A 26,829-nucleotide genomic window follows, 5' to 3' on the forward strand; every position below is an offset into this window, starting at 1 on the left:
TCGCAACAATGATTTACACGCGGATGATATTAATTTGTACCTGTGTGAGAAAATAATCGGAAAGGCACGATACTCGAGGTGATCTCAATCAAAGGCACGTATAATTGATAGACGATGGTGCAGATAGAGTCTCTTTAGCAATGAATAAGCACTGCAGTTTGTCTCTCAATTTTTATTCAACATACTCTGTAACCGAGTCGTTTAATACGTATACAGCGTGGATCAAATCCCAAGCACGTAATCGCATAAATATCCCCCGAACGTAACGAAAGCTTGGTAATTTTGAACGGATCGTAAATGAAATATAAATCTCGTTGGGATATCATTGTATTTTCGTTCTCGACGACGGGATCCATCGAACGGTCGTAGCATCTACGTACGAGACTATCATGAGATTCACCGATCAAAATTATAGAATTATTGGTACAAATTAATAATCGCGATTTTCGTATAGATACCGATATATCTTATTCATTGTTCGGTGCGTGCGATTTGATTCGTACCGTCTGAATGTTCGCGAAACGCTGCAACGCCAATACAGTCGATACAATTGAAATACAAGAGGCCAATGTGCGTTTCGATTATAATTGTCGTTTCCCGACGTGAACGAAGGACTCGTGGAATCAAAGATCGTCATGAACGTCAAGCCTTATCGTTTAAAACGTAATCTATAATTAACGATTCGTTCGCAAAGAAAGATAGAAAAATATACAAGTCTCTAATACAGTACAATAAAATATGTTTTTTTGGCGCGCGTCTAGAGATCGTTTACGCGACGATCGTTTTGTTTTGTTTTTCGTTTCGTTGCCACCGATAAACGTAAATACGGAGAAAGAATAGAGAAAGAATCGAAATTGTTGACACGAAGAAGCAAACGAAACCTTGGCGTTTTTAATCATCGGAACGATCCACACTATTGTCGTTTGGTTTTCTACGTGTCGCTATACGGATATCTTGGTCGAAGGATCGAAAGGTTAACTATTAGTTCTTATCGGTAGTAATTAGTGTACGTTATTCGAATATTAAAGATCTTTTCCACCCGGTATGTTCAACTCACGTCTCATTGTAACAAGAAACAAAATTATTTGCAGGATTATATACGATGGTTCGTGCTTAATGCGAGATGAAGAAGAAAGGGGGATGAGAGATGTATCAACGCAAACGATTCAATCGAAAAATAAATAATCAAAACGAAAATGGCGCTGAATCGGTCCCGTCGTGACGCTTTCCAGAGTTGCCGGGAACATACATATCAAGTATGTATATGTATACAGGGCGTATCTTTTATCTTGAACATCCTAATATCTTCGTTATTTTTATCCGATACGAAAGAAATGCGTCGGGACAAATTTATTTGATACGAATAATATGATTTATTTTCTTCCTTTAAGATCAGTTTTTTCCGAATTCTGTAGATCGTCGCCATATTTTAGCACATTATGTATTTTTTATAATACAACATCATGCTGTGCATCAAGACAAATTCAACGACGATACTAATGACCTTCAAAAGGGGCAACTGAAAAATTATACATTTTTTCAAAATGGCGTCCATCGGCTTCGAGACATTTACGGGATATACAGGATATAAAACTATTAATTAAAACTATAAATTTATTTCTTACAGTAAACTAGAAATGTAGAATTTTTCAATTGCGTTTATACTAGTAAGATTTCTTCGTTCGAGGTTATTTGAAAGTCATTGGTATGGTCGTTGAATTTGCTTTGATGCGTGCTTCGATACTGTATTACAAAAAATACATGCTGATATGTTAAAAAATGGCAACGATTTTCAAAACTCTGAAAAAAATACCTTTGGACCAAACAGATTTGTCCAGACAAATTGATGATTTTCCGACCACCCTGTGCATTTGTATACATATACATCTTGTATATACAGGGTGTTCGGCGATCCCTGGAAAAAATTTTAATGGGGGATTCTAGAGGTTAAAGTAAGACGAAAATCAAGAATACCAATTTGTTGATGGAGGCTTTGTTAAAAAGTTTAAAGTTTCGCCCGTTTCGAATTTTTTTCTCGAAAATGCGCAGGATTTCGGGGGTATGTCTATTCACCAAAAATGATTGTAATTAACCCCCACAGCTAACAATATTTTTTTCAGAACGATTTGAAATATTTTAATTTCGTCGAAAGGCACCGAATTAGATTTTAGGTAAGGAATTTTTTTCTCGAAACTGCGTAGGATTTCGAGGGTATGTGTAATGACCAAAAATTATTGTAATTGACCCCCGCAACCGAAAATAATTTTTCCAGAACTATTTGAAATTTTTTTTTCCGACGAAAAATTTCATACCTCGAATTTTTTTCTAGAAAGTGGGTAGGATTTCGGGGGTATGTCTATTCACCAAAAATGATCGTAATTGTCCCTAGCAACCAAAAATAATTTTTCCAAACCGATTTGAAATATTTTTTCTTCGTCGAATTTAGGCACCTGATTAGATTTTAGGTAAGGAATTTTTTTCTCGAAACTGCGTAGGATTTCGAGGGTATGTGTAATGACCAAAAATTATTGTAATTGACCCCCGCAAACGAAGATAATTTTTTTAGAAAGATTTGACAAATTTTTTTTTCCGTCGAAAAATTTCACACCTTCTCGAATTTTTTTCTAGAAAATGGGTAGGATTTCGGGGGTATGTCTATTCACCAAAAATGATTGTAATTAACCCCCACAGCTAACAATATTTTTTTCAGAACGATTTGAAATATCTTAATTTCGTCGAAAGGCACCGAATTAGATTTTAGGTAAGGAATTTTTTTCTCGAAACTGCGTAGGATTTCGAGGGTATGTGTAATGACCAAAAATTATTGTAATTGACCCCCGCAAACGAAGATAATTTTTTTAGAAAGATTTGAAATATTTTAATTTCGTCGAAAAATTTCACACCTTCTCGAATTTTTTTCTCGAAATTGGGTAAGATTTCGGGGGTATGTCTATTCACCAAAAATGATTGTAATTAACCCCCACAGCTAACAATATTTTTTTCAGAACGATTTGAAATATCTTAATTTCGTCAAAAGGCACCGAATTAGATTTTAGGTAAGGAATTTTTTTCTCGAAACTGCGTAGGATTTCGAGGGTATGTGTAATGACCAAAAATTATTGTAATTGACCCCCGCAAACGAAGATAATTTTTTTAGAAAGATTTGACAAATTTTTTTTTCCGTCGAAAAATTTCACACCTTCTCGAATTTTTTTCTAGAAAATGAGTAGGATTTCGGGGGTATATCTATTCACCAAAAATGATTGCAATTGACCCTCGCAACCGAGAATAATTTTTCCAGAACGATTTGAAGTTTTCGAATTTAATTGTTAATAACTGTTTAACGAAGTCTCTATCAACAAATTGGTATTCTTGATTTTCATCTTATTTTGACCTATAGAATACCCCATTAATATTTTTTCCAAGGGTAGCCAAACACCCTTGTATATGTATAGAATTGGGTCTTTGATTCGCGTCTGTCATTTTATATCTACATCTAAGGTCAGTATATACAAGGGACAAAGGATTGTGAGATTAATCTTTTCCTCCATAGCCGCTATACGACAGGCCAGCAGTATAATCTATTCGATATAGATATCCTCTATCGGGAAAGCAGTCTCCATGAACTTCGTGTAGAACCGGTGGAAAGCACGCCTATGGAAAGAATAACAGAACTTACAATCTTATTGTCACATACTTTTACTGTTTGGGTCCCTGGAATAATCGTTAGAACTCGGTTAAAGTCTCTCCTACCGATTAACGGAATGCAACGATCCGACTAGAAATTTAAAAAGTCGTGATAGAAACGAAAATGTGCGAATGGTATGCGTACCCGACGGCTTCGGCAACGGGCCTCGTGGATTCTTGGCCAATGAACACGTGGCAAGCAAACCTTTGCAAGGTAGGGTGCTTCGTGATGAAGCCGAGGTAGCGATGATCGCGGGGATGAAACGCGCAAAAGGAAACGTTCTTAAGCGAATAGAAATAATCGTGGCAGGGTCCTTGGCTTTTCTGCAAGAATACAATACGCGTACCATTGATAAGAGTACACCAGACAAATTATTTTCATACTTTACAGGCTACGGCGATGAAGATTACCCGCGGTTTACTCCTGTCGACCATTCGAAGACCTTGATCGGACACTTCCAGGATGCAACCCTGCGAGACAGGCGACTTCTGTGAGTTCCCAACGATTCTTCGAACTGCTTGGCAAACCACGCTGGTACCCTTGTGCGCCAAGGTCTCCACGGATCCCAAGTAACCCAGAAGGTATCGTTCCCATTTCACTTTCGACGCCGTTGGATCGAAATCACTGTAATCCATGTCGACCGCGTAAGCCGAAGGGAAGATACCTTGACGACCGGTTCTCAAGTTCACGCCTTGGATACGAAACGAGGATTAGTTGAAACGACGTTCGTTCTTTAAAGGATATTCGTGGTATTTTTTGGTTTATTAGACAATCTAGCCAACTCGAAGGGTTTCCATAGAAATAAGAATCACTGATTGGACACCACGAACCTTCGCACCACAGATCGTCGGCCTCCTTCTGAACGTAAATAGGATCGCCGATCTCAAGATCGATCTCGTCGTGGTGTCTCGGCACAAATTTGTGCAATCCTCGGTGGGTCGCCTCGAGCAGTTCCAGCTGAGTGAACGGCACACCTCCGCTTCCTTCGAAGAAACACGAGATCGTTAATTGGCCTGGTCAATGAAAATTCAACACCGTCTCGATTATCAAGATTTCGATGAAACTTTGCAGCTTCACCTCCTAGTACAGTCTTGAATGCTATTCGAGATACGAGGAAATTTTGTTTTATATGCATTGTATGCAAAACACATTTTACAGGGTGTTTACCTATTATTTTACAGTCCAAAGCAAAACGAAACTGAAATTCAAGACCTTTATTACCATCGTCTCAAAGAAATCACCTGGTGTACTGCTAGGCGAAGCAGAGTCCGTATTCTGCAGGTTATTGCAGGGTATCGGGGATACACTTTTCGGCCCGTTTTCCGGCGAGTGGGTGGTGGAATGGCCGCTGTCGGTAGCCAATCGTTCGCTGTCGGGCGAACTGTCTTCGTGACGAAGCCTCGAATGGCATTTTCGTAACACCAAATGGGGCCGGGTGAGGCTGGAACCGTTGGCTGCGTTGAGTTCGTCCGCTAGGGACGACGAGGATTGTAGGGACATCTGACCGATAGGCAGACCTGTGAAAAGAACGAACGTCTTATCAAGTAAAATCTGTTAATCAATTTGTACATTCGTCGTTAGTAACACAAACTTTTCGTAGGCATAGTTCCTGGCGTAACCCCTCAAACACAGTATCTCTTGAAGCTACGAGACGGTCGTGGAATCGAAGACTCAACATTTTTGGTACACGAACTACCAATGATCCGCGCGATCGATACTCATCGGTACGATGATGATAACCGATCGTAGCAATCGTAACAGACGCACGGTTCACGAGCAAGTGACGTGACACTTGGTAGATGTCATTGTGGATATTCTTTCTCTGCGGTTACCGATTCTGCGGTTAGATTCGCGATATCGTTAAGATCGGTGATGAGAAATGCGCATGGATATGGTCGATTCGTAATCGAGATTGCGTCTCGCGCTTAAGGTCACGTTATTCTAGGGCGATACTTTGTTTACAAAGTCCCGCGGCTAAGAGATCGATGAAAAACGATCGGATTTTCCTTACATTTCACGTTTCAAATCCTCGAGGATGCAGTTACAGCTTTTTAAATACTATCGATGCCCGTCTTAATTATAAGTAAAAGCGTGTAGATGGTAGGTCGGTACGTTTGTTATTCGATTTTCTTACATTTTTTCGATTTCGGGATCTCCGGTAGTCTCCGACGTCTGCGTTCGCCGCTTCCTAGACGATTCGACGACACGTGTTCGGGCGTCGGCCAGGAGTTTAAGCTCGAGCAGGAGTTGCCCACGTCGCTGTCTCTACCGCCATTACCGCGGCCGGAAGTGGTGCCTCCACCTGGACCCGGTCCACCGACGCCTGCCGATCGATCCCTGCTGCTCAGTCCACCGAACAAGCTAATGTCACCCAAGGGTAGTTGTGTAGTGAGCTAAGCTACCTTTCACCATGCCGTTTGAAGTGTAGATTCATGGGAATTTTCATCGTCGCGTATTGAGAACGGATTATCGTATCGAATAACATAAGTCATCGGTCATTTCTCGAATAAAGATTACAATTACAAGTTACACAGGTGGACTGTTTTAAATTTTTGCCCCCACTTTGTCGATCGTTACGTAAATCATTCTCAATTTCTTTGGCTAGGAAGATTTTTTTCTTTCCGGAGCCGCAGGAAGACACGCGTATGATACTGGAACACATTGTCTGAGTTACTATTCTAAGTAATTTAATACCGCGTACAAATGTTTCCGGACGATTTCGAAAAATCATTTTTGCAATACTTGGATATTAAAAATATATATGTCCGGAAATCTTTGTACGCCATTGCGCGTGATAACTTGCCTTTGCCAAGATGCGTTTCTAAAATTGTAAGAATATCGATAACCGTTCTCTAGAAAACGAAAAAGGAGAGGGGCTTAAAAATAATCGTGACCTTGATGGAATTATTAACGAGGTTCGTGGTAGAGGTTTGAGTAAATGAAAAAAGATTCGTTCCTTCTTGCATGCAGAGGTTTACAAGTATCGATAATTAAAGTAATTATAGAAACATTGCCAAACTATCTATTCAACGATATTATTACTCTTCAACCGAGTCCAATGACACCGTGCTCGTTCCAACGAGACGAACAAAGAAATATACACTGCCCAAAATAATAAATCATACGTTTCTTAGCTTCTTAATAAAGTACTTATGGATTTTTTTAAGAAACAAAAAAAAACATAGTCTAAAAGCGTCCGCCACTGGTGCTTTTACCTTGCTTCTATCTGAAGTGATAAAATGGCGGAACGATCGAATATACTTATACTGCAATGGCGAATACGTGTCTGTATAAAGTAGTATACGGTGCATCAGCACTCGTCCTCAATTCTCTATAACTTGGAAGAACAAAAGCCTTGGACAGGGTTCATAAAACTTTTCTTCCTCATTTTGTGATCGAAATTTACTCCTGAAACTATGAGCGTGCAATTAAAGACTACTCTGTCATCCAACTTGACAACCTTACTTATTTCTAAACTGTTTAAAAAAATCCATGCGGTAGAATTTTATCAAGAAGTGGCTAAACAGAAATCCAATGCTGGAAGTTTGTTGCTAATAAGAATTTTGATTCCTTTGCTCTTCATAGTTCTTCTACTAATTATATATAATATGATGTATTGCAGGGAAGAAGATAGATCAATCTCGGATGAAGGAAAACGAATATGGTCTGGATTTCGATGATTCAAGAATCCTAAGGTACAACAAAAATAGTTTTATTTAATATTTCTAAAGTGGAAGGGGAGTGGAACCTCTGGTACCCACTTCCCCCCCTCTATTCGCCATTGATCTACTGTGATTTAAAGTCGTCAAGTTAGGTGACATACTATTCACGAATCGAGAATAAAGATCTACCGAAATGTAACAACAAGAGCATCTCACAGGCAAGAATGAGAAAGAAATGGTTTACACTTACGATGTTACCAACCTAAAGTCGCTATCAGCGACAATCGAGCAATTGTGATCTAGATCTTCGCTGTCGTCTCCGGAACTGTGCCCGCTCTGGTTATTATGCCGATGAATGACCACCACATCCTCGTCTTCGGAATCGCCAGCGACTCCGTTGCAAGGTCTGCCAACCTCAGCGTCGCTGCCCTGCGACGAGGTTGGCGAATCGTCTATCATCACATCGTGAACGAGTCTGTTCCCAAAAATCAATTAGCAACATTAACTCTCTGACCACGCGAACGTTTGGAAGATGATCTATATTTTACCTCAAGATCTTTTTATAGCACGTCAACCAGAAATTTCTTACTAAATTCATACCCGACTACAGAGATGTTAAAACAATTTCAAAATGGCTGGTATTCGCGTTATCTGGTCCCGCAGACAGTTCTTGCGTTTCTTAAGAGAGAATACTGAAGTAATAGATTTTATCGTGTTTTGTAGTACAGAAAAGTTCGACGAATTTCTCTATTTCAAGTATTATAATTAGTAATTTCAAGCACATAGTTTGTTAATATTAAAATCCAGAAAACGTGATAATCGACTAGCGATAGAATCTAGCATCTTACAAAGAGTGCATTATTATTTTGCGTTTCAAGATGATTTTGTCTATGACACGTTGAATGGTTTCGATTGAATTTTCGAAGAGAACCTGATGTGCCGTGTCTTCGTACGCCTTCTGTTTAAGTATTATCCATTTAAACGATAAGGTGGATCAAAGCTCGATGCGCTGACGCGTTGAATTCTCGAAGAACACTTCGTCACGAACGAGAGATACTCGAACATTGGTGACCAACAGGTAAACGACAGTTTTAAAGAGCTTTCCTTGTATCTCGGGCGAAGGAATTGATTTGTTTTGCCTGTTCGTAGAGTTTATTGTCTAAAAAGTACATTCGTAAAGCAGCGAGTCAAAATTCAACGAACAACTTTAAATGCATTCTTAAACAAAAAACTTACGAGCAGTGAACCTTAATTAAAATTTGTTATACACGTGTGTCGTTTTCAAGCGTGCGTTCACCTTGTAAATTCGTTTCGCTGTTTTCGAGATACGCTTTGGAAGGTAACTTTTTACTAGGAAAGAAACGAGGGCATCCGATTAGACGATTAGCGATAAAAACAGAGCGCGGCTGCGGTCTAGTTTCCCTAAAAGTCAAATAATCAAGATTGACAAGTAGAATGGAAGTAATTAAGCGAACCCGATGGGATCGTATCGATTTTATTTTATCCCTTTTCGAGCACCGCCGAAGTAGATAAATAAAATCGACGCGCCCTGATTCGTTAGAATTTTATTTAATATGTTTGGGATTACAGATAATGCTTAGTCTATGAAATAATAGTATTCGACGATGTATCGGATAAGCGCGAGATTAGTGTACGATTTGACTGTCGCGTTTAACCATTAGTCACTGTTTCTACTTGTATCGATCAAAGTCGAACTGCACGCGTACTAGATAAATATTTAAACCCGATTATTTTTGAAAACGTAGCATCTTATGGACAAATTTTATTCTTGCTAATCAATTTATTTATTTTTCCAGGAGGTGTCATCCCTTACTCGATCGTATCAGGAACAGCAAATCGGAGGAAACTACCTAACGAGAAGCGGATTACAGGTTTTTAAATTATTTTATTGCATGCTTGTAATATCGTTGCACGTTGCACGGTAAAATTTGGCACGAACTTACGGAATGACCTAGTATTATTCGAACGAAAGTTTGCCCGCCGCTGGCCTAAACGTGACGGATTAAAGCGACGCTAGGCAATAAAGACGCAATGCAGCCTAACCGAAACACGCATCGAGACACTTGGAAGAACAGAGTGCAAACGCGTAAAAATATATATATAAAATTATTAAATAATTTTAATTTCGTTCAAGCGTCAAGTCTCTTACGCTATTCTTTATTTCCTCGATGACGTAAATCGAATCCGTAATGCGTCAATTCCTATTATTGATAAACAATATCTTGCACGTTCGTTCACACCGGGCCCCGTCGATGTAACCGATTATTCCTTAATGATATTTGTAAAAAAGAAACATTTTATAATCTTCGAACACCGTATCCGAAGCCTCGTCACGGTTTTTTTATAATGCATCCCTCTCTCGAGAACGTTCACTTCGTGGACATTTCTACTTGGAACGATTAGAGGACCGTGATTACTGTAAAATTGTCGTAAGTAGGATTTGTAAAATATAGCGATCGACGGTGACTTTGAAGGCTGCTAGTTCAAAGCGAGGATCTCGATGACTCTAAAAACGAATCATCGAGTTCCTCATTTTGAACTAGCGGTCTTCAAAGGCACCGCCAACGCAAACACTCCTGTATCGTGGTCCTAAAGGTACCTGGGTTCCTTGTGCAGTATCGAAACTAAGAACTACATCAAAGGAGCGATTCGTTGACATTTTGAAAGTCGAACGGTCTCAATGGGGATCTCGACGAGAAAACGAACAATTAAGGTCCTCGAATTGACACTCACGATCGAGGCTCTTCGTCCTTGGAGAGCACTGCTGAAAATGCCAACAAGACCCATTGTCTAGGGATCCTTTCACACTAACATACGGAAGCCGATCTTTCGAGCGACGAGACAACTTCCTGCGCGAAGGCTCTCTCGCATGCTCCAGTGAAAGAGATCCTATTCTCGATATCGACTCCGAGGAGTAGAATCGACAGGCGAACACCAGACGATGTGGCCCGTCCGTAACATAGTTGGGCAGAATTTGATTCGAGTAACAGAAGCCTCTCGATAAGACATTTTAACTAGTCTAACTCTTCGTCTCTTATCCGTTGCTCGAAATTTACAATCCGTAGGAGAATTTAGATGGCGCAGATTTTGTACCATCGGTTGACAGATCACTCGAAACTGACATAAGCATGTTTTTAGATTCGTTCGATCGACTATGCTCGCAACGACGCGACAGCGGAGCACCGGACGGGAACCACGGCACGGTTCGGTCAGCGATTTACTCCGTTCGCGAAAGACCTCGAGCGGATGCTTCTACTCACGTGTAATTGGAAAGAGGCGCCTTGAGGTGTTGGGGAAGCCTGTCGAAGTAGTGGCGAAACTCCTCGAACTCGGTGTCGGCCATTGCGAGCGGTCGGTGGGAAACACGGGCCACGGGGTCGATCGGTCCTGAAGGCGGCCGTGACGGCCTGGAGGATTGCTGCTCGTCGACCCCCAGGAAACGCAACGGAGAAAGATGTCGCTGCCGTTTCAAGGGGGGGAGACGACGACGTCGCGAGACGACGGACGCTTCGACGCCGCTCGCGCGACGCCCTATTGATTTATGCGTGGTGGGCGTCGCGCATACCCCCGCGTGGGATACGCGATCTTCGCTACACGCCACCAGGAAATCGAACGGACGAGATAGACCGAGCCGACCAAACCGAGGCCGTGAGTCGACCGAGACGCGCCGCAGTTCGCTCGATTTAATATTTCAATCGCGACTCCGACGCATCCCTCCGAACGCCACCCTCACCCAAAAAAAAAAAACGCGCAGAACCGAAAATATCGACACGCCACTTCGCGGCGATCTTTTCCAGAGAAATGTTAAAGACCAGCCACCCATTAACGAGTCTGGCGCTGAGACGACCGAGCTCGACAATTTTCGAAAACTACGGGAGGGGGTAGAAGCTTTCGAAATAATGAAATGCCGTACCTCGAATTAATTTTTTAACTAGCAGACCAGATCTAGTCGAACAATCGAGGAATATTGATTTTTACTGTTTTTTTTTAATTCCTCGAACGTTGAGAGTTTAAGTATCGAAAGTTTAACTTTTAAGCACCGTCATCTTGTGTTTACGATACAAACGCTGACGTTTCGTCAGTTTTCCTTGGAGACGCATTTTTGTTTAGTTGCACGTTACCATTCAGGGTTAAAAAGTCTTTCAAGGGCGAGGATCCAATGACAGTCTGTAGATTTTCCTGTTGCGAGTTCGAAAATTGCAACCGACACGGAGTTACGGGTAGGCGCCGAGGGAATTTATTTTTAATGCAGAAATTGTGGGAAGAGGCATATATACGATTCGACTCTCCCGAGGGAAAAGCTGCCCTACTCTCGAATAGTGTACAGGGTATTTCGGAGCTATTGGTACAAACTTGCCCGGTCAACTTCGAGACGTTCGAAATTTGTATTTTTTGACTATCCTATCATCGATAGTACTGCGTTTTTAATTGGCGCGTTGAAAATCGAATAGTTCGATATCTCAAAGATGGTTTGTTTGCTACGTTTACCAATTTTTGTCGCCATAATTCTGCAGCCTCCTGTAGGTTCATCGTGTATCGATGAAAATGTATTTTCCGATGCAAGTGGGACAACTAGTTAACAAGAATAGAGCTGTTCAGGAAATGGTAGTGGGCACAGACGACCCAGGGAGAGTAATTAATGTCGGTTAATCGAGTTAAAGAAGTTCCAGGCATCGAAAGTTTAAGGAGAGCAACGTTTGCACGCAGTTCATCGAGCGGTCTTAGGTTTCTTCCTTGTGATTCGTAAATTGTCTCGATGCAACAGAAATTTGCAACGTCTATAATCTTGTAACTAAAGCCGCGTTCGCCGGCGATATTCGCGAATCCATTTTGGAGCAGAGCCAGACATAAATTCGTATATTTCTCTAAGATCAATCGTACACCTCTTCTAACGGGTTTCAAACTTTTAGAAAAGCGTTCTTCAAAAAATAGAAAATTATAATTATAATATGTTCTACTTTGTGTTAAAATGGAGACTGTCGGTGTTAACTATTGGGTGAACTGATAGAACTACGTGCAAAGGCCCGATAACGTTACCGTTTTAAAGCTTCGCCAGACTAATTAAATACGTTCAAAATTTTCTTTCAGAGGCATCACCCCCTCACTTTGGAAAATATAGCTCCACCCATTGTGTACAAAACTTTTCCCCCGTTGCTTCTCCTCGTTCCATATTACGTCTAGTCTCTTTGTTTGAATCAGTTACTTCATTCGTGCTGAGAGAGCGTTCCAAGAGGATCTTTCTGTCTGCAAACAACGAATATCCATCGTCTTGCTCTTACTTAGAGTTCCTCGACTATTTTTGCTAATCGATTGAGTCGTTTCAAGTGGTCGATTCGTATCCGGATTTCACCGATGGTATCAAGAAAGGGTTGAAAATCAAATTTAATTAAAATTATTCCTATTTTTCCTGAATATCCTGCTTCTTCTTCTCTATTTACTTTCGACTACTTGGTTATTAGTGACGATACTGTATCGTGGTCTGTATTTTCTGGTACACGTTGATTTCCTTTAAATATAATTCTTCATCTGATCCATTTCTGGTAGGGATAGGTTGTATTATATTTTCTTAACAATTCTGTTCTGCATTCATACAGGGTGTTCGGCCACCCCTGGGACAAAATTTTAATGGGGGACTCTAGAGGCCAAAATAAGTCGAAAATCAAGAATACAATTAAATTAAAAAATTTCAAATCGTTCTGGAAAAATTATTTTCGATTACGTGGGTCAAATACAATCATTTTTGGTGAATAGACATACCCCCGAAATCCTACGCATTTTCTAGAAAAAAATTCGATAAGGTGTGGAATTTTTCGACGAAAAAAAAATTTTTTAAATCATTCTAAAAAAATTATTTTCGATTACGTGGGTCAATTACAATCATTTTTTGTCATTACACATAACCCCGAAATCCTACGAATTTTCTAGAAAAAAATTCGAGAAGGTGTGAAATTTTTCGACGAAATTAAAATATTTCAAATCGTTCTGAAAAAAATATTGTTAGCTGTGGGGGTCAAATACAATCATTTTTGGTAAATAGACATACCCTCGAAATCCTACCCACTTTCTAGAAAAAAATTCGAGAAGGTGTGAAATTTTTCGACGAAAAAAAAATTTTTCAAATCATTCTAAAAAAATTATTTTCTGTTGCGTGGGTCAATTACAATCATTTTTGGTGAATACACATACCCCCGAAATCGTGTGCATTTTCGAGAAAAAAATTTGGAACGGGCGAAACTTTAAATGTTAGTAACTTTTTAAGGAAGCCTCCATCAACAAATTGGTATTCTTCATTTTCGTCTTATTTTGGCTTCTAGAATCCCCAGGGGTGGCCGAACACCTTGTATAATAGACAGTCGGTCGTTAGAACTGTTCGAGTAATGGTCAAGTATTTTATTTGGTCTTGGGACAAAAGCAAAAATGGCACTGACTGTTCTTTTATCGGTACTGTCGTTATACCTCTCTTAGTATGGACAATGAAGAATTTGTTCACGAATGGTAAACGTTCTTAGGGGAATCTATGCAATTTAGTTAAATAAAATTAACGAGTAATGTTTGGAGGGATGATAGAATACATTAGTGCTTTCACTGCAATTCCACGAATACTAAATGTATAACAATTTTAAATTAATTGAAGTATGCATGAAAACGCTGAATGCATGCATGTATGGCCGACTAACCTTTCCAGAAAGCTATATTTGCGGCCCCCGGTATCGTAAAATGCTTGAACTCACTTAAAATGTTATGGGCGAGATCGTTGCATCGTTAAATCTGAAATAAATTAAAACCTGTTAATTAATGAAATCGTGAATCGAATGGTAACACCATTTGCTCGCACCGTTTCTCTAACAATCAATTCAATTACCGCCGTGCCGCCACGATTATCCAATTTGGAGAGGTACAAATTAAAAGAACATTCGTCCAAATGAAAGATACGCGTTAAAGAACATTAAAACAAGTTATATGCGTAACGTAACATTAAAACTATCGATTCGCTAGCATTTATTCGTTGCCCGAAAAGGGACTAAATTCATATTCATTCCAGAAACGATCCTGTTTCTTCGATCTTGATGTCCCCAGTCTTCGTCCTTCGAACAATGGAGGAAATTAGGAACGTCCAGCTTCGAATACAAAGGAATATTCTGGCGAAGCAGATATCTAGTTTTGCAGAGTAATCTCTGTGTGAAAAGCACATTTGAAATGCGGGTGATAAAATGTGACAATACCACTAGTGAACGTTAAATTGATATTGTATTCTTGTTGGACCGTGTTAAATCAATATGGTAAGGATAAAAGAGGCAAACGCCTCTTTCTATTTAATTTTATCCCACTTCTAAAAACTAAAGACGAACTATTAAAGAGTACCGATTTATTTACTAATGTTAGTATAATATTTATAAGCATTCGCATTCGTGGTCAGAGGCGATTCAGTGACTGGCAGTCACGACCATAAACCAAGGATCCTCTCTGCAAATCGAACGATACTCTCAATTCTCTTAATGCCATAGGAACGGCCGGTATAATTTAGCGAGGGGTAGAGTCGGATGGTAGCTGATAGTGGTAAGTGATGGACATTGGTAATGTGCTGCATCTGCTTTGCCAAGTAACGGTGGAGACTCCCCGAGCGTTCGAGCTTTTATGAAACGTTCCCTTTGTTCTAGGAAAAGAAATACAAACCGTGGACGATTGTCTCATTGAAAAGAAATTCAATTCTTTGGAGGAGAATTCCTGTCGTGAACCACTTTCTCGTTTGGGAGCCGCGTTTGACATTTGCCATGAAGCAACTTCCACTCGCCATCAATTTTACCGTACGCTACGGATTTCAGCGATAAATCCGCTCGTAACCGTACGAGTTATTTTCCAAATGCATTCACGTACTGATGAAAATACCATTCATTTTGGAGTTGTAAGTTTTAGAGTCCATGTCACATATGTTCGACACGAGTCGCATTAACCTTCCATCCACATTTTTGGGTACTACGACTTAGCAGCAACGCAGCCAGAAACTTTCAAGTGTACTAGGTAAACCAAATTGTTTGTAGATCTGGTATGAATGGTCCTTCGAGGAAAGACTGGCTAGCAAAGGAAAGAAAAATGGCGGCGAGAAATCGGTACTCGTCGCGTTGGGTACGCGATTCGTGCCTCCTTGGTGGCCGACTAATTTCGCTTGGCCCGGAAACCCGGAGTCTCGGTCTGCTGCGTGCTCGAATCGTAAAGAGGAACAGATACCGTCGGGGGTATGAGAAAGTAAGAGGAAGATCGAGAGCCTCGGAATAAAAGAAACAGCCCTTCCCGGTTGGTTTCCAGGAGACCTTGCAATCTCTTCTCTCGTTCATCGCCGCGCCAGCCCTTGCGCCACCCACATTTCGCGGGCTCCAGTGACGTCACAACGAATACATTCTGCAACCGGCACAGTTACGGTTAAATGGGGTGAGCCGACACTCCGCTTCAACCCCATGAAATGTTTTATCCGACCAATGGGGAAACCTCCTACTACTGTGCGTCGACCAATCCCGATGAGATCGTCATTGAGAAGGACGCGTACGCGGAGGGGACCGAGGTCTTAAGAAGAGCAGAAGACACCGGTGCCGGGACACTGTTGCTCGTGGCCCTTAAACGGCTGAATCGTTCGACTCTCCTCCGTACGACTGTCTCCTCGATAGATCACCGTTAGCGCGATAGTTACTTTTATTTACTATTTTCGCGATAGTTACGTTGCAGAAATTTTAAGAGTCGTTTCCTCGAAGAAATTCGTCAAGATACGTCGAATCGCTTCTTCGCGAGAACGAAATCGTCATGAGTGGATCGGGTAAAGGGCTGCTTGGGGTGTGGCTGTACAGAAGAGGCGAACAGTGGGCCATCAAAGAAGGAAGCCCCATACACAAGCCGAGCGAAGTTAGTTGGTCCCACGACTGTCCAACTTCGATTATGTCCAGCTTTCGTAGCACAACACGGGTTCCCAATGATACGTGTGAAATATTAAACGTAGTCACTCGATTCAAAATTAATATTCAAAGATTTCAACTATTATAGCTTCATGACAAGAGGTCGTAGAATAATCTTCGCACGGCCATTTTAAAAATTTAATCCTACGAAAGCTCGGTGAAATCCAAGTCGGACAATTGGCGGTCAATTTCGATTCTTTGGTAGTTCTTTGTAACGTATGGACGCGTTCTCTCGTTCGTTCAGATCCCCATGGTCGACCGCCGACCAGGCAACGACAACAAAAGCTCCGTCGTTTTTTCGTTGAAAAATCAAGTGGGCGGCTTGGCGCGAGTACTGCAGGTCTTCCAGGTACGATGTTGAAAGTAAATCGAAATTATTATTCAAAATTCGATCGTGCAAACGCGAAGAAGCGTGGTGTCGGTTTTAAAAGTCAACGATGTCTACGGACTATTTGATCTCCGTTCGATGAGATATTCCATCGATTACCTAAATTATTTTTACGCATGTGGCACGAAGGATCTGGGTGTGAACGTTGTGCACATCGAGTCGCGGAAATCACTACGCCGTGGCTCGGAGTTCGAAATCCTGGTTGACGTCGAGTGCGACTCGAGCAGGATGGAACAGTTGACGAGGATGTTAAACCGCGAAGTGGCGGCCATTAATTTGGCGCAATACGATCAGATGGGAAATATACCGCACGGTCCGTCGCTTTCCGCCGCTCCGAGTTTCGGTGAGTCCTCCAACGTCGTTGTTAAACGTTCTCCGTGTCGATGATTAAAAAAAAAAATGATCTTTAGAGAGCATCTCTGTTACTAGGTAACACGTACTAAAATTTGACTCGAATCGACTACACTACGGTTCAATTACTTATTTAATTAACAAGACTCGGTGTATTTATTTGCAGATTTCAGTGAAGTGGACATGCCCTGGTTCCCGCGAAAAATATCGGATTTAGATCAGTCTCAGAGAGTGCTTATGTACGGAACCGAATTAGACGCAGATCATCCTGTACGTTTGCCTTTTTGTCAATGTTATTTATTTTCTTGTAGCAGAGTGGGTTTAGAAACTGGTCGAATTCGATTTAATTGTTTAAGGGCTTCAAGGATCCGGTGTATCGCAAGCGTCGCGAACAGTTCGCGGACATCGCGAGCAGCTACAGATAGTACGTTAAAAATCAGTATACTTCCTACGAAATTGAACGAGATTGATCGTCGAAACACTATTTAACTCGATCGTTGCTTTTATAGCGGCCAACCGATTCCTCGCATTCAGTACACGCCGGAGGAAATCAAAACGTGGTTCGTAAAATTTATTATTATTTAACACTCTGTATTAAAGACTATTTCAACAAAAAGGTCTACGTCTCTTCGACTTGAGGAAAATATATGTAGTCTTTTTAACAGTTATTTCAACAATGAAACGCACAGGTATCGGGAAGGGGGTATCAAAAATATTTTAACAACGTTCGAAGTTATCGAAAAGTACGTGAAAAACGTAAACGAAATCTGGGAAATGATGAAAGTTTTGCTCGTTAGGAGAATTCCTAGTACGTGTTTCCGCGAGCACGGGGCCAATCAGCGACGAAGAAAAAGATCATCCTCTTTCGATAGATCCGCGAGCTTCGCCCACGGTTACGAAACAGTTTCAGAACCTTGCCAATACGGAACGAAGAGTTTACCCTCCATCTTCCTTCGCGACGTGTGAACAAACTAACGTTGCCCCGCGTTGAATGCACCCCTTAATTGTCCTGATTCGATTTATCTTCGCGATCTTGAAGCGACTTCTCTAATCTAGTTTCTCTCGGATGTGTACAAGACAAGTGCCAGTAAACCATCTATTCTTGGAAATCCACGAGTCGCGTCGCCGAACAAAAGGATTTTAATTATTAATCATCATCGTTTACAGGAATATCGATAAAAGTGTTCGACGATTTTTAAAAACTATATTTACACTAACGACGTAATTTCACCGCGATCCGTCGATCATATCTAGCGAATAGTTACACCCAATAAATAGTCTCTGGTGTTTGTTTAATAATAATAATAATCATTACGTTTTTTCAGGGGAACTGTTTTCCGCGAATTGCATCAACTTTACTTGAAACATGCTTGCAAAGAATATTTGGAGAATTGGCCAAAGCTGGTGAAATATTGCGGTTATAGGTATGTAAGATTTTGATTAAAAATTAATATAGTTGGGAAACATTTTAATGCGAGATTCTAGAGGCCAAAATAAGACGAAAATCAAGAATAACAATTTTTTAATGGAGGCTTCGTTAAAAAGTTTATTAACGTTTAAAGTTCCGCCAGTACTGAATTTTTTTCTAGAAAGTGGGTAGGATTTCGGGGGTAGGTCTATTCATCAAAAATAATTGTAATTGACCCCCGCAACCAAAAATAATTTTTCCAGAACGATTTGAAATTTTTTTTTTTCGTCGAAAAATTTAGGCACCTATCCCCTGTCCATTTTTCTTAAAAATTAGTTTTTCATTTTTAATAATTTTGTTTGACGATTTATAGAAAAGTTGTCTAATACTTTCTTGTAGATACCCATGAGCACCACTTCAGAAAAAAGTTTCATTGAAATTCCTTTACTATTGTAGGAGTTATGGTCGTTTGAACATTGAACCAGTTCTAAGGGGGTTTTTCTCACTTTATGGTGTCAAGGAACAACTTTTTCAATATTGTTAGAATTTCTACATATTCTTCGCTAAAATACGCGTTGATTGCTTTTTGAAATATTAAAATCGTCCAATCCGTCCAGGAGTTATGACATTTTAAAGATTCACATGTTTCAGGGAAACATTTCTGGCCTGTAATTAGATTTTCGGTAAAGAATTTTTTTCTCGAAAGTGTGTAGGATTTCGGGGGTATGTCTCTTCACCAAAAGTACTTGTAATTGACCCCTGTAACTAAATATAATTTTTTTAGTATGACTTTGAAATTTTTAATTTCGTCTAAAAATTTCAGTACCTACTCGAATTTTTTTCTCAAAAATGGGTAGGATTTCGGGGGTAGGTCTATTCACCAAAAATTATTGTAATGCATCCCCGCAACCAAAAATAATTTTTCCAGAACGATTTGAAATTTTTTTTTTTTCGTCGAAAAATTTAGGCACCTATCCCCTATCCATTTTTCTTAAAAATTAGTTTTTCATTTTTAATAATTTTGTTTGACGATTTATAGAAAAGTTGTCTAATACTTTCTTGTAGATACCCATGAGCACCACTTCAGAAAAAAGTTTCATTGAAATTCCTTTACTATTGTAGGAGTTATGGTCGTTTGAACATTGAACCAGTTCTAAGGGGGTTTTTCTCACTTTATGGTGTCAAGGAACAACTTTTTCAATATTGTTAGAATTTCTACATATTCTTCGCTAAAATACGCGTTGATTGCTTTTTGAAATATTAAAATCGTCCAATCCGTTCAGGAGTTATGACATTTTAAAGATTCACATGTTTCAGGGAAACATTTCTGGCCTGTAATTAGATTTTCGGTAAAGAATTTTTTTCTCGAAAGTGTGTAGGATTTCGGGGGTATGTCTATTCACCAAAAGTACTTGTAATTGACCCCTGTAACTAAATATAATTTTTTTAGTATGACTTTGAAATTTTTAATTTCGTCTAAAAATTTCAGTACCTACTCGAATTTTTTTCTCAAAAATGGGTAGGATTTCGGGGGTATGTGTATTCATCAAAAATAATTGTAATTGACCCCCGCAATAAAAAATAATTTTTCCAGAATGATTTGAAATTTTTTTTTTTCGTCGAAAAATTTAGGCACCTAATTAGATTTTCACTAATGAATTTTTTTCTCGAAAATGTGTAGGAATTCGGGGATATGTCTATCCGCAAAAAATGATTGTAATCGACCCCTGCAACCGAAAATAATTTTTCCAGAACGATTTGAAATTTTTTAATATGTTTTTAATGAAGCCTCAGTCAAGAAATTGATATTCTTGATTTTCGTTTTATCTTGGCTTCTAGAATCTCCCATTAAAATTTTTAATTTTCTGCACTTTCTTCGCAGGCAGGACAATATACCACAACTGCAAGACGTGAATGCCTTTCTGAAACGTAAGTGTAGAGTAAAAGATTCGACCTAAACGATTAAAAATGGAGCCTCTTTGTAACGTTGCCAGGAACGACTGGGTTTCAACTTCGACCTGTTGCCGGCTATCTTACCCCGAGAGATTTTTTAGCTGGTCTCGCTTTCCGAGTATTTCACTGTACGCAGTATATTCGACATTCGTCCGATCCCTTTTACACCCCTGAACCGTAAGTAATTTACAAACGCCGATTACGAAAATTATTCAACGAAAAACTATTTACTACTCGAAAAGACGCGACACTTTTAACTTGACGTTATTTCCACCTTGCATTTCTTTTTTACACCAATTTCATCCTCGACTTTTCTTTTATCGCTCTCAGAGACTGTTGTCACGAATTGTTGGGGCACATGCCGCTTCTAGCGAATCCAAGTTTCGCTCAGTTCTCCCAAGAACTTGGACTTGCATCGCTCGGAGCTTCGGACGAGGACATCAATAAATTGGCAACGGTAAGCGTACCGTGTTTGTGGTAGTTCCTTAGTTCCATTAAACCTTTATAAGAAATTTATTTCCATGTAATAAAGGAGATGATCCAAACAAGCATAGTTTATTTTATAAATCTTTCCACCCTTAATCTGGGTACCATTATTATTTTTTCCTTGCTTTAGCTATACTTCTTCACCGTGGAGTTCGGATTGTGCAAACAAGACGGCGTACTTCGCATTTACGGGGCTGGTTTATTGTCTTCCGTCGCAGAATTGAAACACGCGGTCTCCACGCCCGAAAAGACGTTTCGATTCGAACCGGAAATCACTTGTAAACAGGAATGCATCATCACTGCATTTCAGAATGCGTATTATTACACGGACAGCATCGAGGAAGCGAAAGAGAAAATGCGGTAATACATGCTCCTATTACTAACAATTTTTTATCAATGAAACGACAAATTGTAAATAGATCGTTTAAAAAATAATCGTACAACTCTGAATAACGGAATTCATGTAACTGTAAAATCGTGGAAAAGGAGGGTCGCGTGCACTATAAAGTAATAAGTACATCAATTGAAATTTTTTTTTTCCGTCTAAAAATTTCACACCTTCTCGAATTTTTTTCTCGAAATTGGGTAGGATTTCGGGGGTATGTCTATTCACCAAAAATGATCGTAATTGTCCCTAGCAACCAAAAATAATTTTTCCAAACCGATTTGAAATATTTTTTCTTCGTCGAATTTAGGCACCTGATTAGATTTTCGGTAAGGAATTTTTTTCTCGAAAGTGCGTAGGATTTCGGTGATATGTTTAATGACCAAAAATGATTGTAATTGACCCCCGCAACGAAAAATAATTTTTCCAGAACAATTTGAAATTTTTTAATTTGTTAATAACTTTTTAACGAAGCCTCCATCACCAAATCGGTATTCTTTATTTTCGTCTTATTTTGGCCTCTAGAATCCCCCATTAAAAATTTTTCCCAGAGGTGGTCGAGCACCCTGTATATTTACTATGTTAAAACGTGCGATTGTATGATTTTAGATCGTTCGCAAATGGGATACAGCGTCCATTCGGATTACGCTACAATCCATATACGCAGTCGGTGGAGGTCCTGACCGACGCTCAAAAGATCACCGCGGTGGTCAGCGAACTCAGGGGCGATCTATGTATCGTTTCAAACGCTCTGAGAAAGATTCACGAACAGGACGATACGGTGGACGTTGAAAGGATAACCAACCTCTTAACCCACGGTTTTGAATTGCCTCAAGATAACTCATCATCCGACAGCGATATCGATAAAAGTCCCAACGTCGAAACACCACTGACATCCGTGTCGGGCGAAAATAAAGAGAAATTGTCTTCCGGCGACGATACGATAACCGCGCAAGATTAAAAATTCTTCTATATAGACGTGTTGAAATGTAATGCGTGTTGTAAATTGTTATTAGTTGGAGAGCATTATGTCTGTAAATGTTATCTGCGTATAGGAACCGTTAGAAAAAGAAACAAACTAAATGCTATGTCGAGTCTGGTGCATACCATTCACCGATTAATGCAACAAAAACAATGTGTCCTAATAAACGTGTAATATGCATGCGTAAAATAATTTATGCTTGTAGGAGATTTGTCTAGCCGATTGTTAAGGCTACGTTGTGTAAAAAGGAAATAAATTCGCAGTTATGTAACACAGAATAATTGAAAGTTGCAAAGAGTTTAACATTCTTCATCTTACTCTTCAATTTAATTTATTTGTAGAACGTGCTATCAAGATTTCATTTAATAGAGTTAGATTCCTTATGTTTATATTGATAAAAAATGAAAAATCATAGAATATAAATGTATACTTTTACTTATACTTTTATACTTTTTATTTATTTACATTCTCCTCTGCCTTTCCCATTAATTTCCCAATTTTTATAAATTCTAAAGTACTTTATAACTGGTCGAACTATTATACGAATCTAATTCATATTTTATCAAGTTCTTCAATCATTTCTTTATACACTTCCTCGATTAATTAATTATAAACGATTACTGGAAGCGATTCTAATTTCAATGTTGCGCTAAAACATTCCCCTCACCCCCCACGAAATAATGACGACGTATAGTATCGCCATCTCAGAACGGGATTCGTACTATCCGGAGTACAGGCCCCCTCTCGCCCCCCCAAGGATTGGTGTCAACGTATAGTATCGCCATCTAAGAACGGGATTCGTACTATCCGGAGTACGGGTCCCCTCTCGCCCCCCACGAAATGTTGACGACGTATAGTATCGCCATCTACTAACGGGTTTCGAACTAAAAAAATCGTGCCAGGATCACAGAATGTTATAGGAGGTATCCGGAGTACAGCTACCCCCACTCCTCCTACTCCTGACACACACTACATTGATTATTCATTAATAACTCATTTCCTGGGATTGAAATATGAACTTTTAGAATCGAAGAATATAGTACAGACCCTTGGCAACATTCAAGGATACATTTTAGAACCATTCCACCTGTAATTAACAAGTTATTAACGAATATCGGAAGTCGGAATATTTATGTCTGTATCACCGTCTGCTTTAATCGATGAATTATCAACTTTTCAACAATAACACACATATTTTGGCTATTAGGGAACCTAGTAGACATCTCTGGCAATATTTAAGGACCGATTTTGCAACGCTCCATGCTCTAATTAATTAGTTATTAGCGATAGATGCCTGAGGTGTAGCGTTAAGAGGTTGAAAACAGTGTGCCGACTTCCGATATTCGTTAATAACTATTTAATAAGGCATGAGATGGTTCTAAAACGTATCCTTGAATCTTGCCAAGGGTCTATACTATATTCTTAAACTCTAAAAGTTGATAATTTAATCCCAGGAAAGGCGTAATTAGTAAATTAACAAGCAATAGTTCAATACATGTCAAGAAACGCATAGTTTGCTGTTTTCGCCGCTGGTTGGCGCCACAATAGGAATCACCGGTTTTAATGAATCACTCCTCGATAATTTACTAATTACTCTCTTTCTGGGAACAAATTATCAACTTTTAGAGTTTAAGAATATAGTATAGACCCTTGGCAACATTCAAGGATACCTGTTGCAACCGTGCTATGCCTCATTAAATAGTTATTAACGAATACCCGAAGTCGGCACACTGTTTTTAATCTCTTAACGCGACACCTCAGGCATCTATCGTTAATAACTAATTAATTAGAGCATGAAGCGTTGCAAAATCAGTCCTTGAATATTGCCAGCGATGTCTACTTGGTTCCCTAATAGCCAAAATATGGGTGTTATTGTTGAAAAGTTAATAATTCATCGATTAAAGCAGACGGTGATACAGACGTAAATATTCCGACTTCCGATATTCGTTAATAACTTGTTAATTACAGGTGGAATGGTTCTAAAATGTATCCTTGAATGTTGCCAAGGGTCTGTACTATATTCTTCGATTCTAAAAGTTCATATTTCAATCCCAGGAAATGAGTTATTAATGAATAATCAAGGTAGTGTGTGTCAAGAGTAGGAGGAGTGGGGGTAGCTGTACTCCGGATACCTCCTATAACATTCTGTGATCCTGGCACGATTTTTTTAGTTCGAAACCCGTTAGTAGATGGCGATACTATACGTTGGCACCAATCCTTGGGGGGTGAGGGGAATGTTTTAGCGCAATATTCAAATGAGAATCGCTTCCAGTAATCGTTTATAATTAATTAATCGAGGAAGTGTATGAAGAAATGATTGAAAAACTTGATAAAATATGAATTAGGTTCGTATAATATTTGGACCAGTTATAAGGTACTTTAGAATTTATAAAAATTGGGAAATTAATGGGAAAGGCAGAGGAGAATGTAAATAAAAAGCATAGAGATATGTAGTATGATTTTGTTTTTTTATTACTATAAATATAAGGAATGTTTTACACATTTCTAATTCTATTAAAGAAGCATGCCTTGAAATCTTGATAGCACGTTTCATAAATAATTAAATTAACGAGTCATATTTTGCACAACATTATTCTTAAAGAATCTGGGAAGACGAGTATCAATTCTCTCGACTCTCTGAAACTGCACGTGTTTACGTTTTCGCGATGTGACATAGTGTTCGTAAATGGAATGATAAGCTCCAGGCGTAATACGTACGATCGCAATTGGAATTTCAGTTCACGTGGGTACCAAACAAATACGATTCAAGTGAACACAAAGAACGGTGTCACTTAGTTTTGAGTTTTCAACGATCATACAAGAGTAATATTGTAACGTGGACAGCGTAAGAGATTATTTAACATCTAATATTAAAGGTAAATACTAATTAACCATAGTCACGTGGACTCCTCAATTACGAGTTCATTTTTATTTTTGCAACATACTTGATATCATTCCAGGATTCGTCTAGAAAAATGGACATACAGAAAAGAAAGAAAGACTATTATCAAAAGAATGGAAATAACCAAAAGAAACATAAACTTTTCTCCTTGGAATTAGGTATGACAGGTTTCTTGTGCACGTGTAATTTTCGTGAGAAAGATTGTGTACGCGATGCTTATAAATTACTTAATGAATTCGCTGATGAGATTTATGGATCCAATACTGTACAGGTATGGTAGAATTGAAAGTATATATATACTCGGCGATGTGTAAGAATTCTTATTGTTTTTAATTCAAGGACTCTGATAATGACAACATCAAAGTGTCCACAACGGAGCAAGATGGTTCTGTTAATTCTGAGACAAAACAAGACAATGATAAGGATGACATATCGACCGCTTTGAACAAAGAAATTAATGAATTAAGAGCAGAATATACAAAGCCAATAGCTGCCAGAAGATTTCAGGTGAATTTTATAGAGAGATTTTGAAAACAATTGAAACATTGAATGTAACGAGAATTACTCTGTATTTACATTTTGTTTTATTAGGCAGTTGACACTGGTGTGAGAAATGTAATTTTTATAAAAAGCACATTGTCAAATCCTTTGGAGTTAGTCACTAAAATTGTTACAGAATTGGACAAAACTAAGCAGCAACGTACAAGATACTTACTGAGATTACTTCCAATCGAAGTTGTATGCAAAGCATACATGAATGACATCAAACTGAAAGCAGACGTAGTGCTTGAAAAGTATTTTGCGCAAGAACCAAAAACCTTCAGTATTGTGTTTAAGTCAGTTTTTTTATGTCTTTGGCTGAAATTTCTAATTTGTTTTATGTGTATAGATATAATTATTTAATGCAATTACAGTCGTCACAGCAACAATAACATACACAGAGATGAAGTCATCGAGGACTTGGCAGAAATAATAAACAAAAAGAATCCTGGAAATAAAGCAGATTTAAAGAATCCAGAACTTGCAGTGATAGTAGAAGTAATACGCGGCATCTGTCTTATATCTGTTGCTCCAAATTATTATAAATTCAAAAAATACAATTTGCTCGAAATATGCAACATTAAAGAACCTATAAACAGTACGAAGGTATCAACAAACGATATCCCATATGATATTTTTTTATTGTAAAAATGAATGCATAAAATGGAACGTAATTATAATTTTCAGAAAACAGATTCTGAGAAAGATAAAGATTCGAAAGGTGATGAGAAAGATTCAGAAGAGAATGCAAATTTGCCAGAAGAAACAACTGATAACAAAGAAACAAGCGATTAACATATATTATTAATATTATTAATGCTTAGTTGATACTTTTTTCACTGACTCGAGTTATGTTAGACAACAAAATTATTATTTAATTTTGTTATTTTTTACGACGACAGTAATTTATGACCTTATTTCATTTCAACAAAAAATTAATAAATGACTGTAAAAATACATATAAATTATAACTTATATATTAATATATACTTCATATTATGTTTTTTTATTCTATTATACCATAATCCAATTTAATTAAAAAGTTTTCAAAATGAAATGTTAATTAAATATTTTTTTTTTTATTAACAAAATGTGTTTAAATATTTGGTATTGGAAGAACG

At 38.7% G+C, this 26,829-nt stretch overlaps 3 protein-coding genes across 12 annotated transcripts; 2 read left to right on the forward strand and 1 right to left on the reverse strand.

Annotated features, from left to right (window-relative positions):
- Positions 1-1,249: 1,249 nt before the first annotated feature.
- Positions 1,250-10,967, reverse strand: Aplip1 (JNK-interacting protein Aplip1). 6 transcript variants are annotated; one of them, XM_076767171.1, is made up of 8 exons: positions 10,632-10,967; positions 7,613-7,825; positions 5,823-6,028; positions 4,930-5,205; positions 4,519-4,701; positions 4,099-4,379; positions 3,833-4,011; positions 1,250-3,654 (listed from the first exon to the last, which is right to left on the reverse strand). In XM_076767171.1, the coding sequence occupies exons 1-8, from the start codon at positions 10,712-10,714 to the stop codon at positions 3,582-3,584; spliced, it is 1,494 nt and encodes a 497-aa protein (XP_076623286.1). In that variant the 5' UTR covers positions 10,715-10,967; the 3' UTR covers positions 1,250-3,581. The 6 variants fall into 6 exon arrangements, with proteins under 6 accessions (XP_076623286.1, XP_076623287.1, XP_076623283.1 ...); XM_076767172.1 differs by having other exon boundaries at positions 4,519-4,671; positions 5,823-6,049; XM_076767168.1 differs by having other exon boundaries at positions 5,823-6,049.
- Positions 4,135-22,674, forward strand: Trhn (tryptophan hydroxylase). 3 transcript variants are annotated; one of them, XM_076767165.1, is made up of 18 exons: positions 4,135-4,269; positions 7,311-7,383; positions 9,168-9,242; positions 14,414-14,651; positions 14,770-14,928; positions 15,030-15,274; positions 15,411-16,263; positions 16,558-16,662; positions 16,831-17,044; positions 17,219-17,322; positions 17,409-17,476; positions 17,562-17,612; positions 18,378-18,476; positions 20,343-20,389; positions 20,455-20,590; positions 20,744-20,870; positions 21,030-21,259; positions 21,894-22,674. In XM_076767165.1, the coding sequence occupies exons 7-18, from the start codon at positions 16,165-16,167 to the stop codon at positions 22,243-22,245; spliced, it is 1,632 nt and encodes a 543-aa protein (XP_076623280.1). In that variant the 5' UTR covers positions 4,135-4,269; positions 7,311-7,383; positions 9,168-9,242; positions 14,414-14,651; positions 14,770-14,928; positions 15,030-15,274; positions 15,411-16,164; the 3' UTR covers positions 22,246-22,674. The 3 variants fall into 3 exon arrangements, with proteins under 3 accessions (XP_076623280.1, XP_076623279.1, XP_076623281.1); XM_076767164.1 differs by lacking the exon at positions 4,135-4,269 and adding an exon at positions 5,928-6,065; XM_076767166.1 differs by lacking the exons at positions 4,135-4,269; positions 7,311-7,383 and adding an exon at positions 7,823-8,428.
- Positions 22,675-24,566: 1,892 nt separating this feature from the next.
- LOC143342408 (THUMP domain-containing protein 1 homolog) lies at positions 24,567-26,702 on the forward strand. Of its 3 annotated transcripts, none has more exons than XM_076766252.1 (6): positions 24,567-24,640; positions 25,227-25,439; positions 25,508-25,675; positions 25,760-26,004; positions 26,083-26,314; positions 26,396-26,702. In XM_076766252.1, the coding sequence occupies exons 2-6, from the start codon at positions 25,242-25,244 to the stop codon at positions 26,501-26,503; spliced, it is 951 nt and encodes a 316-aa protein (XP_076622367.1). In that variant the 5' UTR covers positions 24,567-24,640; positions 25,227-25,241; the 3' UTR covers positions 26,504-26,702. The 3 variants fall into 3 exon arrangements, with proteins under 3 accessions (XP_076622367.1, XP_076622364.1, XP_076622365.1); XM_076766249.1 differs by lacking the exon at positions 24,567-24,640 and adding an exon at positions 24,886-25,142; XM_076766250.1 differs by lacking the exon at positions 24,567-24,640 and adding an exon at positions 24,886-25,111.
- Positions 26,703-26,829: the final 127 nt, after the last annotated feature.

This window comes from Colletes latitarsis, chromosome 6, assembly GCF_051014445.1.
Source record: "Colletes latitarsis isolate SP2378_abdomen chromosome 6, iyColLati1, whole genome shotgun sequence".
Classification (NCBI taxonomy): Eukaryota; Metazoa; Arthropoda; class Insecta; order Hymenoptera; family Colletidae; genus Colletes; species Colletes latitarsis.

Bases quoted from the DNA above. Each gene is read 5' to 3' on its own strand.
- Trhn (XM_076767165.1), top strand. From the start codon at position 16,165: ATGAGTGGATCGGGTAAAGGGCTGCTTGGGGTGTGGCTGTACAGAAGA. The intron at 17,045-17,218 runs GTGAGTCCTCCA...ATTTATTTGCAG, and splicing joins TTCCGCCGCTCCGAGTTTCG to ATTTCAGTGAAGTGGACATG. The intron at 18,477-20,342 runs GTATGTAAGATT...CTTTCTTCGCAG, and splicing joins GTGAAATATTGCGGTTATAG to GCAGGACAATATACCACAAC.
- LOC143342408 (XM_076766252.1), top strand. From the start codon at position 25,242: ATGGACATACAGAAAAGAAAGAAAGACTATTATCAAAAGAATGGAAAT. The intron at 25,440-25,507 runs GTATGGTAGAAT...TTTTAATTCAAG, and splicing joins ATGGATCCAATACTGTACAG to GACTCTGATAATGACAACAT. The intron at 26,005-26,082 runs GTCAGTTTTTTT...ATGCAATTACAG, and splicing joins ACCTTCAGTATTGTGTTTAA to TCGTCACAGCAACAATAACA.
- Aplip1 (XM_076767167.1), bottom strand. From the start codon at position 10,714: ATGGCCGACACCGAGTTCGAGGAGTTTCGCCACTACTTCGACAGGCTT. The intron at 4,012-4,098 runs GTAATCTTCATC...GTATTCTTGCAG, and splicing joins TCGACAGGAGTAAACCGCGG to AAAAGCCAAGGACCCTGCCA. The intron at 3,655-3,832 runs GTACGCATACCA...TTCTTTCCATAG, and splicing joins CCCGTTGCCGAAGCCGTCGG to GCGTGCTTTCCACCGGTTCT.